This window comes from Cololabis saira, chromosome 22, assembly GCF_033807715.1.
Source record: "Cololabis saira isolate AMF1-May2022 chromosome 22, fColSai1.1, whole genome shotgun sequence".
In the NCBI taxonomy this organism is placed as follows: Eukaryota; Metazoa; Chordata; class Actinopteri; order Beloniformes; family Belonidae; genus Cololabis; species Cololabis saira.
This window is the reverse complement of record NC_084608.1, coordinates 2,290,316-2,305,086: the sequence shown is the minus strand read 5'-3', so window position 1 is coordinate 2,305,086 and position 14,771 is coordinate 2,290,316. Positions and strand designations below refer to the sequence as shown.

At 42.3% G+C, this 14,771-nt stretch overlaps 1 protein-coding gene across 1 annotated transcript in view; it reads left to right on the top strand.

The window, feature by feature from the left end:
* reck (reversion-inducing-cysteine-rich protein with kazal motifs) overlaps positions 1-14,771 on the top strand; it is a 110,939-nt gene that overhangs the window by 83,949 nt on the left and 12,219 nt on the right. The window contains exons 15-17 of the mRNA XM_061713086.1: positions 10,194-10,365; positions 11,821-12,010; positions 14,202-14,412. Of these exons, the coding sequence (XP_061569070.1) occupies positions 10,194-10,365; positions 11,821-12,010; positions 14,202-14,412 (573 nt within the window). The remainder of the gene's footprint in view (positions 1-10,193; positions 10,366-11,820; positions 12,011-14,201; positions 14,413-14,771) is intronic.

Genomic DNA, 14,771 nt, shown 5'->3' with positions numbered 1-14,771 from the left:
ATAATATTAGTTCACGGATCCACCAACATGCTCGAAACGGAGTAGGAATGAAGTAAACATTTATCCAGTCCTACCCCTGAATCTGCATACATTCTTACATATAACAAGACGAGTTTCAATAAACTTACTTATAAAACACACATACCTACTTTAATTACTGTTCAATACAGTGATATAAGTGACATTTTTGTTTTTGTAATTGCATTACAGAAAATCACAATATTCTAATTTTCTGAGACAGTCCCGTATTCTTTGATTGAAAACGTTTTTTTTTATTGAAGTGATTTTTTTTTTATTGAAAATATTTTTTTCTTTTTGAAGCAACTTCTTTTTTGATTAAATGATAAAGACACAAATGTCCTACCCATAATATGGCCCAAACACAAAAAAACACTACTTCAATCAAGAAGATCCAATCTCTAAAAGTTGGATAAAGGTAGTGCTGCGGGGGGGTCGTGTTTCCATTTATTGCTGTTTTTTGAGTAAGTGTAATTCTCGTAAAAGCTCTTCCTGCCAGATTTCTCTTCAAAGCAGCGAAAACGAAAATCTCAACATTGAAGAAAATGGACTAAAACATCTGCAGTCTGGTAAATGATTGTCATTGCCACTACTGCTGAAGGCAGCAGACTCATTTAAATGATTATTCAGAGGCAAAGCCCTGATGGAAAGTAGAATGATTAAATAGTGTTACAGGACAACTGCATTATATTAATGAGGACAAAAACAGATGAAAATCAGATGTTGATGACTCTGCAAATGCACAAAAAAATGTGTTCCAATACACTTTAAAAACCATCTCCTGGAAGCGTAAAAGGTTTTTCAATATCCTGGAGTTTTTTCAAGTTAGCGTAATTTCTATTACAGGATTTCTGTTTTCAATATTTGTCATTTTTGCAAATCAAGGAACAACAGGAACACGCCGACTGACAGAAAAGCAACTTTGGTACTGCTGGAAGTCTCAAATCCACTTCTAACGTTTCAGTACGTCTTAGCACTTACATAAGTGTCAGTTGAGCCTTGGTAGACACAAAATAATCACTTCACATTTGATCAACTTAACGCTGGCGCTTGAGCACTTTCCTCTAATCTGACAGCGACGGAGTTCGTCTTTCTCACCAGTGTTTCTCATAAGAAAGGTTTTCTGTAATGTTTCAAGACATTTACACCACTCATTTAATCATTTAGGTCTTATCCAGTAACCAAATAGTGGGGAACAATTTAAGCTTTGTTACATTAAAACACATTAGCTGATGCACTGAGCGTCAAATACATTAACATCTATCCAACAGTGAAATAGAAAAGCAAACGTGAGCCTTCACACTACAACATTTAAGGACCTGAGAAGTTACTGAGCTCACAAACAGTGGAGTGGAGGCAAATGAGTGATGCTCAGGTGTTTGCTCTCAACGGTTATGTCTGAACTACTGGTTTATTTATTTATTTTTTATTTATTATTGAGCATTAATAACACAGCACATGGATACAGACACAAAAGGATTACAATGCTCATGTTTATATTTTAACACCCCTGCCCTCCCGTCCCCTGAACAGGTTGGACACCTAACCAACGGAATTGGAAAATTGAATGAAAAAAAACAAAAACAAATAAAACATAGACCAATAATGAATATAGCAAGTCAACATGCACATAAGCACATATACACACACATACAGGTGGCTGCTATGCCGTATCTAAGTGGGCACAGTTCTAAGTTTACTGATAAAGCGGATCCCAGACAGAGAGAAATGTCCCTGGACCCTGAGAGGAGATTTGTAGGAATCAGTCAGATCACTAAACCACCCAAACCACTTTGGGGGGATTTTTGACTTCCAGTACAATAATATTCTTCTTCTTGCAGGCAGCGTTGTAAATGCAATAATATTTTTATAGCTTTTCTTTAATGTTGTATATCTAATACCTGTGGTACAGAATATGGCCATAGCAGCATCGGGTTGAAGATCAATATTCAGAGTTTCTGATAATGTTTTAAAGATGGTGGAGCAGTAATTTACCAGGGCAGGACACGACCAGAACATGTGGTTAAATCAGCAGGAGAGTTTCCACCTGTCACAACTCACATCCGTGTTAGGATTTATTTTAGCCAATCTTGCTTTGGAAAAATGCATGCGATGTAGGATCTTGAACTGTATTATGTTTAATTTGGCACAGGAGGTGCTGTTATTAACTCTTAATAGAGCGCTTTCCCAAATGTCCTCCTGCAAATCCTCCCCTAATTCATTCTCCCAATCTGAGATGAGTTTTGTTAGGGTTGTGTTTTTAAAGGAGGTTATACTGTCATTTATTCTTGAGATGAGTTTTGTTAGGATTGAACGGGGATTTCAACAGATCATCTAAACCAGAAGGCGGTATTAGATGTGGAAAGTTGGGGTCATGATGCTGAAGGAAATGGCAAACTTGGAAATAACGAAACAAGCTAGACCGAGGTCGGCCAAATTGTGTGATAAATCATCAAAACTTGCAAAAACACGATTTATGTACATATCCCTAAAATGATGAATGCCTCGTCTCTGCCATAAAGCAAATCCACTCTAACCTAGCTGGGGGGAAAGGTGATTGTTGTGTATGGGACTTAGATGGAGAAGGTTTTTAAACCCAAAGCTCTGTCTAAGTTGAACCCAGATTTTTAAAGTGTTTATAACTACAGGATTGCTAGTGTATTGAGAGATAGAGAGGGGAAGGCTGGAGGTAACCAGGGCTCCCAGGGATGTAGAAGTGCAAGATGAGGCTTCAGAGTGTCAGTCTGTGTCAGGAGGATGAAGCCAGTGCAGGATGTTTGGAACATTAGAGGCCCAATAATAATGACAAACATTAGGAAGAGCTAAGCCACCCTGACATTTAGGTCTCTGTAACAGCTCTAACCGCGCCCTAGGATTCCCTCCGTCCCATATAAATGAAATTAAAGTCTTATCAATGGATTTAGAAAAAGATTTAGGAAGATACAGTGGGATACATTGGAACAGGTAAAGAAACCTAGGGAGCGCGTTCATTTTGATGCAGTTCACTTTACCTGCTAGGTGAAGTAGACTCCACTTCTTCAGGTCCAGTTTGACTTTCTCAAATAGCGGATTGAAGTTTTTTTGATAAAGACTCTGCAAATCCCTTGTAATATTAATGCCCAAGTATTTAAAGCCATTTTTAGACATTTGGAACGGTAAAACACCGTCCTGAATGTGAAGAGCCAAGTCATTAACAGGGTAGCATTCACTCTTATTTAAGTTCAGTTTGTACCCTGAAAAAGCACCAAATCTCCTCAGTGCACAAATAATATGGGGAGCACAAGAGACGGATGCATAGATTAACAAATCATCCGCGTAGAGACATACTCTTTGCTCCCTCACCCCCTTATGGATTCCAGTAATTGTTGGCAAAGTTTTGAGTGTAATAGACAAGAAACAGCAATGGGCTGATTGGACAGCCCTGACGGGTCCCCTTGACAGCTGGGAATACTGTGAGAGCTTACCAGTCATAATTACAGAGGCTTTGGGTGATGTATACATTCATTTAAAGCAGCACGATGTAACTTTTCCAGCTTAATCTAATATTTACATTGTGATGGAACATCAACTTCCAGCAGGTTTAATGAACCTCTGTCATGGTCTGAGGCGTCTGTATCTCCTTCACTGGCACTATGTAACTTTGAGGAGCATGGTAGGAACCCTGCCACACTAAAAAACTACACATTTATACAGCTTTGACTGCTTTACGGCATACGTCACTTCCCCCTCTTTCCCCATTCGTAGTGGAGACCAAAGCTGGGCGGGGCGTGGAGCGCAGAGCTCAGCAGAAGCTGGTATCATGGCCCAAGCAGCGGAAAAACCCAAGAAAATAAAAGTTTTATCGGAGGAGGGGAAAAAAGAGAGCGGGAGAGTAACAAGCTAAATGTCTGGACAAAAACAAAAAAAGAAAATGCCCAGACAAGAATAAACATAGGGAGATGGGTGGATATGAGCTGCAGTCTGTGCAATCTTTACCTGGCTTTAGCAGGAGGGAGACTGATGCCTCAGTCAAAGTCTGCGGGAGGGAGCCACGGGTCAAAGAGTCATTAAACATATCCAGTAAGGTTGTTGATAGTTTGTCAGAGAACTTTTTAAAGAACTCTATGGGGTACCCATCAGGGCCTGGCACCTTATTGTTCTGCATTGCCTTCATTGCATTCATGATTTCTGTAAGACTCAATGGAAGCTCCGTTCCGGCTCTATGAATCGCTGTAACAGAAGGAGCGTGAAGGTTATCAAAAAAAGTTCCATGTCGGAGCAGTCATTTGTCATCTCTGATTAGGGGTGTAACTGTTAGGTCCCTAAATCAACATAACATAAATTCATAACTTAGGAAAGACACAGAGACTGTAGAATGATTTTTTTAAAGCCTTCTGCGCAGAAGCTTGGGGAGGAAAGCTGAGTAGTGCAGGGCACATGGCCCTTATCCGAGAACTCGTCAGCTCTTCTCCCAAAATCTTCTTGCAGCATGACGCTTTTATTGAGAAAACTGTGACAGGAAATTACCTTATAAACTTAAACTTAAACTTTATTTATTTGTATAGCGCCAAATCATACAATATAAAATGCAACACATGGTGCTTTACATGCAGAATAAAATAACAATAAAAAACACAATTTAAAACATTCCATACGACCCCACCCCCCACGCGTACACACACACTCACTCACACTCATATACATGTGCACACACTCACACGCCCACACCCACACACACACACACAATAAGTGGACTGGTGACATGGCTTAGCACTAACGATCCAGGTGAGGAAAACACTACCTATGGGTGGCCGTCCACACTGAGAAGCTCCACCGACCACGACCACCAGAAGCATCGCCACAGAGACCCCCCCAACCCGGACAGACCGGGGCAGACCCCACACAGAAGATGGAGCCCCCCCCCCCAGCTACCCAGGCCTGAGGGATCCCCATGACGACACCCCCATGGGCGGAGCAGGCACACCTCCCAGTGTGAACGACCCCCCTGAGGAAACACTGGAGCTAAAAACTAAAAGATTAAAAGAAAGTAAGAAATGCCTAAAAGTGTAAAATTTTAGAGAAATCTATATAAAACTTAAGATGAATAATAAATAACATAAAGTAAAAAGTCACTAAAATGGATTAACGTTTTAGAGATGATAAAAGAGCTAAAGAAGTAGACACAATACATAGCTAAAAACAATAGGTAAATGAGATCAGATAAAAGCCAAACTAAAAAGGTGTGTCTTGAGCCTCCTTTTAAAAATATCAACATTCTCTGCGGCCCTGAGGTTCTCTGGCAGGCTGTTCCATAAAGAGGGGCCATAATGGCTGAATGCAGCCTCACCGTGGGTTTTGGTCACGGTTCGGGATCGGTAAGGATTCTTGATTCTGATTCTGATTCTGATAGTTTTCATAAGGACAAACTTGTTCAGAAGTTTAATTAATCTCACAGTAACGATACACTAATCTCACGATACGGTACGATACACGATATTGAGGTCACGATAACGATACGATAGTATAGCAGTATTTTTTTAACAACCTTGAATGAGGAACATATGACTGGAAAAAATGGTCTTTTATTTGAAAGACACAAAATACAAAACAATACTGTGCATTTGCCCTATTGTTACAGTTTGTAATGCTTTATAACTGTTTAAGTTTTAAAGAGAAAGCCAGGCCAACCATTTTCCACAAACTGAACTAAAAGTAAATGTCAGGTTTGCATTATGAATCTTCAGTTTCATACAAGTACAAATATTTAGACACAAACTGAATAGTTTCTCTCATGTATGATTTGACTTTTTTCTTTTCCAGAAATGTAACAACTAAAATTAAATAAATAAATACAAGTAAATAAATACATACAATTTTACATCATAAAAAAGATTGATTCATGCTCACCTTATAAGTGTAAGAGGAGATTTATTTTTGTTAAGAAGGTTATTTTGGTAATTCAGGGTTCATTATTTTATAAATTTATTATTTATATTCTGATGTAAATCAGGGACTATAATGACACTAGTCAGTTTATCCGTAGTGATTAGTCTGTTTTAGATTGGGCGGAGTGATACGCCACAGTACGGCACTAGGTGCTGTGCTGTGTGAGCCTGGTCCTGCTCAAGGTTTCTTCCCTCCTAAAGGGGAGTTTTTCCTTGCCACTGTTTGGCTTAAGGTTTTTCTCCCACTAGGGGAGTTTTTACCTGCCATTGTTTATGTAATAACTGCTCGGGGGTCATGTTCTGGGTATGGGTCTCTGTAAAGCGTCTAGAGACAACTCTGTTGTATTAGACGCTATATAAATAAAATTGAATTGAATTGAATTGAATTGAATTGTTGATGTTCTAAAATCCTACACTGTTGAGGGACATTAAAGTACACTGGAACTCAGCAGAAGTTTCCCCGTGTTTATCCTACTCACCACCCCAAAAAGGTTTAATTTAATAAGGTAAGGCTTAACTCTACACCAGCCTTCGTAAGTAAAAGTTCAGAGCTCAAAACCCCCAAGAGTCCCGTGATCGGGACCAAAACGGTACTAGTTTCTTCTGAGCGGAGGAAGATTTTGGTCCGCGGGTCGAGGTGCGGTCGGTACGCGTGGTTGGATGCACGTTACTAGTCAACACAATAGATTAATATTAATTACCCAATATCGTGATACAGTTTGTCACCTCCACTACACGTATTGTGACGTATTTGTATCGCGAAATTTCGTGGCACGATATATTGTTACAGCCCTATCTCTGATGTATACAGGTTCAAATAAAATGAGGTGAATGTTTCTTTAATTTCTTCTGTTCCATGGTTAATTCCCCATCATTCTTCCGAATCTGTAGGATTTGTTGAGAGGCTGAGCGGCACTTAAGTTGGTGTGCTAGTAAACGTCCAGCTTTGTCGCCATGTTCATAGACATTCCCTCGTGCTTTTAAAAGGAGACATCCTGTCTTTTCAGCAGATAGAAAATGATATTGTATTTGAAGGTTCTTTTTGTAGCTCTCAGGGGAGGGAGAGACAGAGTACTGAGCATCTACCATAGATATTGCCTTAATAAGCTCCTCTTGTTTTAATCTGTTCTTCTTATTTATTTTAGCTGAATATGATATTATCTCACCCCTGATTACTGCTTTTAGTGTCTCCCACAGGAGAGAGGGAGAGATGTCATCATTTTGGTTGAATTCAATGAAATCATCTATGAAAATCTCTCTTTTTTGCGATATCATTTGACAAAAGCTCTCATCAGTCAGGATATGTCTGTCTAATTTCCAGGAGGACTGTTGAAACTGATAAGGAGGAAATGCAAGGTCTAATAATAATAATACAGGGGCATGATCTGGCTCTACATCATTAACAAATGATAGAAGGTTCCAGTCAATGAAAAAAATATCTATTCTACTATATGAAAGATGTACATTAGAAAAAAAAATATAAACGCTGATAAAGCTTGGCTTTTTTAGAAATATTCGTAGAGGTAGAATTGGAGCGATCAAGCGCTGGGTTTATCACACAATTTAAATCTCCACCAAAAATCAATTGTCATGAGTTCAAATCTGGAATTACTGACATGATTTTACTCATGAATTTATCGTCATCCCAGTTCGGGGCATAGATATTAACTAGAACCACAGGAGTCCTGATACCGTCACAAACCGCCCCCATGGATCCCAGATAACAGTGGTTGCATTAAACTGTATACCATATGGCTCCAATAATTAGTCTCTTATCTGACAGACACAACAAAGTCAGCTCTCACTAACCAGCTTCTCTCTGTCGTTGTTTGGAGTGACTGTTTCATGTAAATAATGACACCTCATATATCCAGTTGAGTATGTTGGTCATGTTTGGCCGTGTTGTCTGGCTGGGTGTAGTATCGGACCATGGCAGGACCGACTGCCAGACCTGTTCCTGCTTTGCTGGGGAAACGGTCAGCAAGAGCGGACCGGCCTGCCGCCGCGGTACCACATACACAATGAATGGGAAAGCCGGCGAAAGGGTGCTCCTTTTAATTTAACATCATCCTCTTTCTTTGGAAGCAGAATGAAAACGCAATCCTTACGTTATGTTCACAAATATTTTAAAAGGAAGTGAATCCTCCCTCCAAATAAAAGTGTCCAATAACATCTACCATAATCTATTTGTCCCACCTAGAGCACCAAGCTGTTTCTGCTTCTATTCACTTGTATTGACGCAACAGGCACCACCAACAGTTTGGGGGTGGAACTGCAGCAGTGATCATCAAATTCTCAGCTTGCCCGTTGATTGACAGAACAGGGGCACTTCAGGGGCCAATCAGATTACAAGCGGGGCCTCGGCCCCCATGGCCCCCCCAGATCCGGCCCTGTCCGGGTGGACACGTGTAGACTGAGGCTAGACACAACCCACAATCAGCTGAACGTTCTTCACAGCGCTGGCTCCTCTTGTTTGAGAGTTTGTTACACCATACTAGTGGAAATCAGGAACCACTGCATACCACAACTCTGGATTTGAGCAGATGCCAGGTTCCTTGGTGAATATTGGCTCGTCATAATCTTGGTCGGGTTTTTTATAGTTCTGGTCAGTTTTTTCCTTTCATTTTTATTAACTTTAGTTGCAACAGCGTTGTTTAAACAAACCCATTGTGTTGGCCACACCAGCTTGGGTGGGTTTGGTAAACTAATAACCAGAACTCTGAAAATAGGGGAGGAGCTTATTTTCCATTTAGGCTGAAGTTTGTGGTATATCTCCTCTGGCATTTGCTAGACTGCACATGCATGAAGAGATGAAATTAGGGATGCCCCGATACCATTTTATTCACACCGAGTGCGAGTATTTTAATTTGTGTACTTGGCTAAAAATGCAATGAAAAATGCAATGAATTGGAAGACAGGTTTTATTTGCAACAGATAAATTCAATAAAAATAAATAAAATGAGTAGAATAACTATTTTAAACGAAACTCAGCCGGCTGGGCTTTCCTCTGCGGCCCGGTCAGCCCCCCGGCCACGCGCCGCGCCGACAGCCCGCTGAGTCCCAACACGGCCGTGGGTCGTCTCTTGTCTGTCTCTTTTGCAGAACCTGAGCTAATGTTGCTGTTGTGTTCTTGCAGTAGCATTAGCAAACTCCGTATACTCAGCTTTATGATGCGTCTTGAGATGTTTTATCAAGTTGCTGGTATTAAACCACGTATTCTCCTTTCCTCTTCTTGACTCCTTAGCAGCAGTAGCTTCAGTCTGTCTTGCTTCTGTCGTTGTCTCTTATTCTGAAATATGTCCAACTGCTGACGTCCCGCTGCATTAATTGTTGCTATGTTGCCTGAAACGGCGCTGCCAGTCTCACTCATGTATCACTCTCTTCTCACTCATGTATCACTCTCTTCTCACTCATGTATCACTCTCTTCTCACTCATGTATCACTCTCTTCTCACTCATGTATCACTCTCTTCTCACTCATGTGTCACTCTCTTCTCACTCATGTGTCACTCTTCTCACTCATGTATCACTCTCTTCTCACTCATGTGTCACTCTCTTCTCACTCATGTATCACCCTCTTCTCACTCATGTATCACTCTCTTCTCACTCATGTATCACTCTCTTCTCATCACCGCTGACTGCAGCTCAACATCTCCCCCTAGAGTCACTTATCAGTAACTACAACAACAATGAAGTGGTATCGATGCCTGGTATCAGAGAATTTTTGCGAGTATGAGTACGAGTATATGAGAGCAGTATCGGCCCCGATACCAGTGTCGGTATCGGGTCGTCCCTAGATTATTTTTTTTGTATTTATTTATTTAACCTTTATTTAACCAGGAAAATCCCATTGAGATTAAAAACATCTTTTCCAAGGGAGACCTGGCCAAGATAGGCAGCAGCAATTACAACATATAGTTATAAATGACGGAAAACACCAGATAAAATACAATTAAAATTCAATTAAAAAAGCAAGCAAATCACAAAGAACAGGTACATGTAATGGAGTCGGTATTTTCAATTTAGATTTAAGATTTCTCAGAGAAATGAACCCTGTTAGCCTCCAGTCATATTGTAATGTGTTCCAGGCTGAAGGAGCAGAATAAACACAGTTCAGTACGGGCCAAAGGAACAGAGAGCAACAGGTCGTCTTGTGAACGTAGCGAGTAAGAACCAGGACTTCTGGTTCCAGGATGAAATGATTCACCATCTCCTTCCTGGTTGTCCTGGTCTCCTCTCCCCGTCCCCTCAGGTCTGCCGTGCAGCTGTCCGGACCACTTCATCCCGGTGTGTGCCTCCAACGGGCGGACGTACCCCAGCGGCTGCGTGGCTCGCTGCATGGGCTTCAAAGACCACCAGTACGTGTTTGGCCAGTGCCACCTCAGCAACCCTTGCAGCAATAAAACCTGCCAGAGAAACCAGAGGTGAGTTGGTGAAGTCCCAGCTAACACCAAGGCATCAAAGCAGACCCCTCTCATCAACATCCCTCGCCTCAGTTCCTCGTGTCTGTTTCTCCTCCCACCTCTCTAGACCGGCAGCTCCGTTGTTTTCTCAGGTGCTTTTGGTTGTGCTAAACTGACCTCCTGATTTTCCACTCTTCACCCTCCCCCCTCTCCAACCGTATGCTATGACCTCCGACCTCTGACTCGGCCGCTGTGAAGGCTTTTATACCCAGGCCAGGCGCAGGGATGACGTGTCATTTAGAAAGATGGTTCAAACAGCCTCAGTTTAAAAACAGGCCTGTGATGTGGTGTAACATGTGGACTAATCTGTCCTAGATACAATCATATTAGGACAAACTATACCTACAGTACATGAACTCTTGGAGCTTTTATGCTTTTTTGTATCTTCTTGTAAGTCACAATAACGGCAAACACACTGTCCTTTATGTGATCAAACATGAACACACCCACTAAAGAAGGAAGAGCCCGGCCCTGATCACATTTAATGGACACGGTTACATGATGTTTTTTAATTCGGAATAAATTATTCCGAATCTCTTTTTTTAATTCTCCGGAAGTTAAACTACCGGAAAAAAAACTAACTTAGCTGCTACAACTTTGAAAAGCTCACAATGTTTATGTTTCCTGTTTCCATGTGTTCTTTTAATGATTTCTATTTCATAAATAAATGGTCTCTGCTCTTGACCAGCGTTTACTGCTGCTGCATCTTGAAACTTTGTTAGGAAAACCAGCCCAGTGGAATATAAGATCATGGAGACAGACGGGGGAGGGAACGAGCAGAAAGAAAGACCGGCATTAATTTAGAGGAATGAGTGTAAACATGATTGTGGAATTATTCTATTCAGATTTAAAATCAGAATAAACCAGACACTTACTTCAGAATTAAGTTTAATTCGGAATGGCCATTTTCATTCAGAATTAAGTGTTTACATTGTAATTTTTACTCATTTTAAATTGGATTTAATTTTAATTCTGAATTAAAGAGGAATTAAACTTGCCATGTAAACCCTCCATTGACAAATCAGTCCAACTGTTTATTCCAAGGTGGTCACACATATACATGAGGCTCTGGTCTTGTGTTCAGTCCAGGGTGAGGAACCAGTTCCCTTTCACCTTCTTCACTGAAAAGTGTCATGCTTTCACATTTGCTTGAATCCTGATTGTGATTCACTGTGACTGTTGTTGTCAGGACTGTTTACCTGGAGACTGAACAATATTTCTGCATGAAATCATTAGTCAGACGAAGTCCGGTTCACAGAGTCCTTGTATCTGTTGATGAGACAAACACAGCTGGAGAAGGTCGGCCTTGGACAACAGGTTTTGGCAACAGGTTTTGGCTTTTGCTTGATGTTGTTTTGCTCTTCTGTTGTGTTGCTTTACCAAGGTCATTCTTTTGTGGTGTGTGTGTGTTTTCAGGTGCATTCCAAAGCACCAAGTGTGTCTGAGCAACTCGTCCGACTGTCCCCAGTACGAGTGCGTGGGCCGGCCGGCGGCCTGCGACAGGAACAAGCTGGAACCGGCCTGTGACACGGACGGGCTGGTCCACCTCAGCATGTGCCACCTGCAGCAGGCGGGCAAGGTGCTGGCCTACATGGGCCACTGCCAGGTACGTGAGCAAGGCAGCAGGCATCAGGGGGACTGGTGCAGCCGGACAGGTCCAGAGCCAGAGCTACACTTACAGAAGGGAACCTTCAATTCAATTCAATTCAATTTTATTTATATAGCGTCTAATACAACAGATGTTGTCTCTAGACGCTTTCCAGAGACCCAGAACATGAACATAAACATAAACATAAACCCCGAGCAATTATTATATAAACAATGGCAGGTAAAAACTCCCCTAGTGGGAGAAAAACCTTAAGCCAAACAGTGGCAAGAAAAACTCCCCTTTAGGAGGAAAGAAACCTGGACCAGGACCTGGATCATAAGGGGGGACCCTCCTGCTGAAGGCCAGACTGGGGGTCGGGGACGTCAACAGCACACAGCAGGCAGGTGGAAGCAGCAACGGGATGACCAGGGATGGGCGGGGACCGGGACCGCAGCTCCCGAGGCTCCGGCCTGCAAACATGCACAAAAGAGAAAAAAGGGGGGCCGGCACAAGAAACTACAGGAACGATGGACAAAATGATAGCTATGAGACATTTATAAAAATGGAAATGGAGAAGAGAGGAAGGGAAGAGGAGAGGAGAAGAAGGGTGAGAGGCACCGCCCAGCGGATCATGTCGGTGCCCCCCTGCAGCATAAGCCTATAGCAGCATATCTACCAGCACCAAGCTATGTTTGAGACTAACTATTATAGTCTTGTTCTATAGCTGCAACTATGACTACTGACTCTAACACACTAGAGTTTACACTACCTACAGATTTACCAACACCAGCTAGAGGTTTACTAAACACTAACTATAGGCTTTACTAAACAGAAAGGTTTTAAGTTTACCACATTTATACCACAGTCTGTGTGAATACTCGCTTCTGATTGGCTGGCAGGTGTACATGGAAAGTGATAACCTCCACCTAGAAAACAAGTTCGGTCAAATTGCCTGAAAACTTTAATATCATTGCACTGGATCAACTGCCAGGTGGTAACCACGGCAACGGAGATTCAGAGAAGAAGAGCCGGCTACCGCAGGACGGAGACAAGAGGGTTTTTGTAATTTCTTTTAATTTATTTGGTGAATTTAACAATTTTGTGAACAATTTTGAAGAGGAGAGAAAAGAGTTATAAAACTAATGATTTCAACTGAAAACACATTAAAGCATGAATAACTGATTTAATATTGATGTTTTTTGGTAAGTGACCGTGGTATAAGCGGTATAATGCCCTTCAAGGTGAACATTAACATAAATATATGGACTTGGCCCAGACATAGCAGATCTCATTTAACATTGATAACCAGCTAGATTAGGACAAATCTGCCTCCGTGGTTCCCATAGTAACAAGACACACATAGCCTTAGCCACTGTTGCTATGGTATGGGCTAAAAGCCTGCAGGACTAGCAATGCAACAGTCACAGACATGATACAACGTTTGCCAGGTACCATCATGCTGGACGTGAAGTGGACACCACTTATCCATCCAACAAGTAGTTTCAAAGTGGTTGAAATGCCAGGCATCTGCTCCTGTTTCACCGTCATTTGAGCTCAGATATGAGCTCTAAATGAATGTGTGAAAGGTTGTGTCTGTAGGCGTTGCTCCTTGGGGCGTCTTGTGTGCCGGGCCTTGGTGCTGCTGGCTGTATTTAAGGGTGCTTTCACTCCTGTCCCGTTTGGAACAGTTGTTCCAAAATCGGGAGCGTTTCCCCCTAAAGATCGGTTAGTTTGGTACATGTGAACACAGCAATCACACTCGGATGCAGGACAAAACAAGCGAGAGATCTCCTAGGAGAGGTTAGGGTTAGGTTCTCGGCTCGCTTCCATTCCAGACCTGGAGCGGTTCGTTTGCAGTGAGAACATAATCCACACTGCAACCCACACAACTCACTCATAACTGTGGTTACGATGCTCCATAGTTGTTGTTTTTCCCGGGGTACGGAACAGGAAACTCCTTCCACGTTCATTTCTGACCAATGAGAGAACAGTTGGTTCATGGCATTTGTTAACAGCTTTGAACCGCTACAGACGGTTGCCTTGTGAACACAAACTCCACAAACGAAAAACAGAACAACTGTATGGATTTAGCCCCTGAATGGGAACAAAACAAACGGGCCACAGGTGTGAGAGCTCCCTAAGTTTCAAGTGAAGTTTAGAGTTTGTATTGTGTCCAGAGCAGACCAACAGCACGCCTAACTGTGTGCAGGAGGCCTGCAGGAAGCCCAGGAAGGTGTGCTGTCACAACGGAGAGACGTACAACACGGTGTGTGAAGCCTTCTCCGACCGCGTGGCCGTGGACTACGAGGGCCCCTGCCGCGCCGTGGGGGCCGTGGCCGCCCTGCCCCCGGACTCGGCCTGCGCTCTGGTCAGCTGCCCGCCCATCACCACCCCGGGCTGCCGGCCCGTCACACCGCCGGGTGAGTGGACCAGGCTGGAGGACCTGTGACCTCTGACCTCTGCTCTCTGACCTCTGACCTCTGACCTCCAGTGTTGTGCTAGCTACTGAAAAATAGTAACTAGTTACCGTTACTGGTTACTTCATTAAAAAAGTAACTCAGTTAGTAACTCAGTTACTTAGACCAAAAAGTAATGCGTTACTATGAAAACTAACTATTGAGTTACTTTAAATAAAAACATTATTTTAAATGCTCCCATTAATCCCCTCTAGCCTTCATTTCAGCAGGTTCTGTATGGATTTGCATTGTGCATCGTGTTCTGCATTCTGATTGGCTAAACAGTCTCCCCTCTTCTTCACTTCCTGTGTCAATAACGTTGG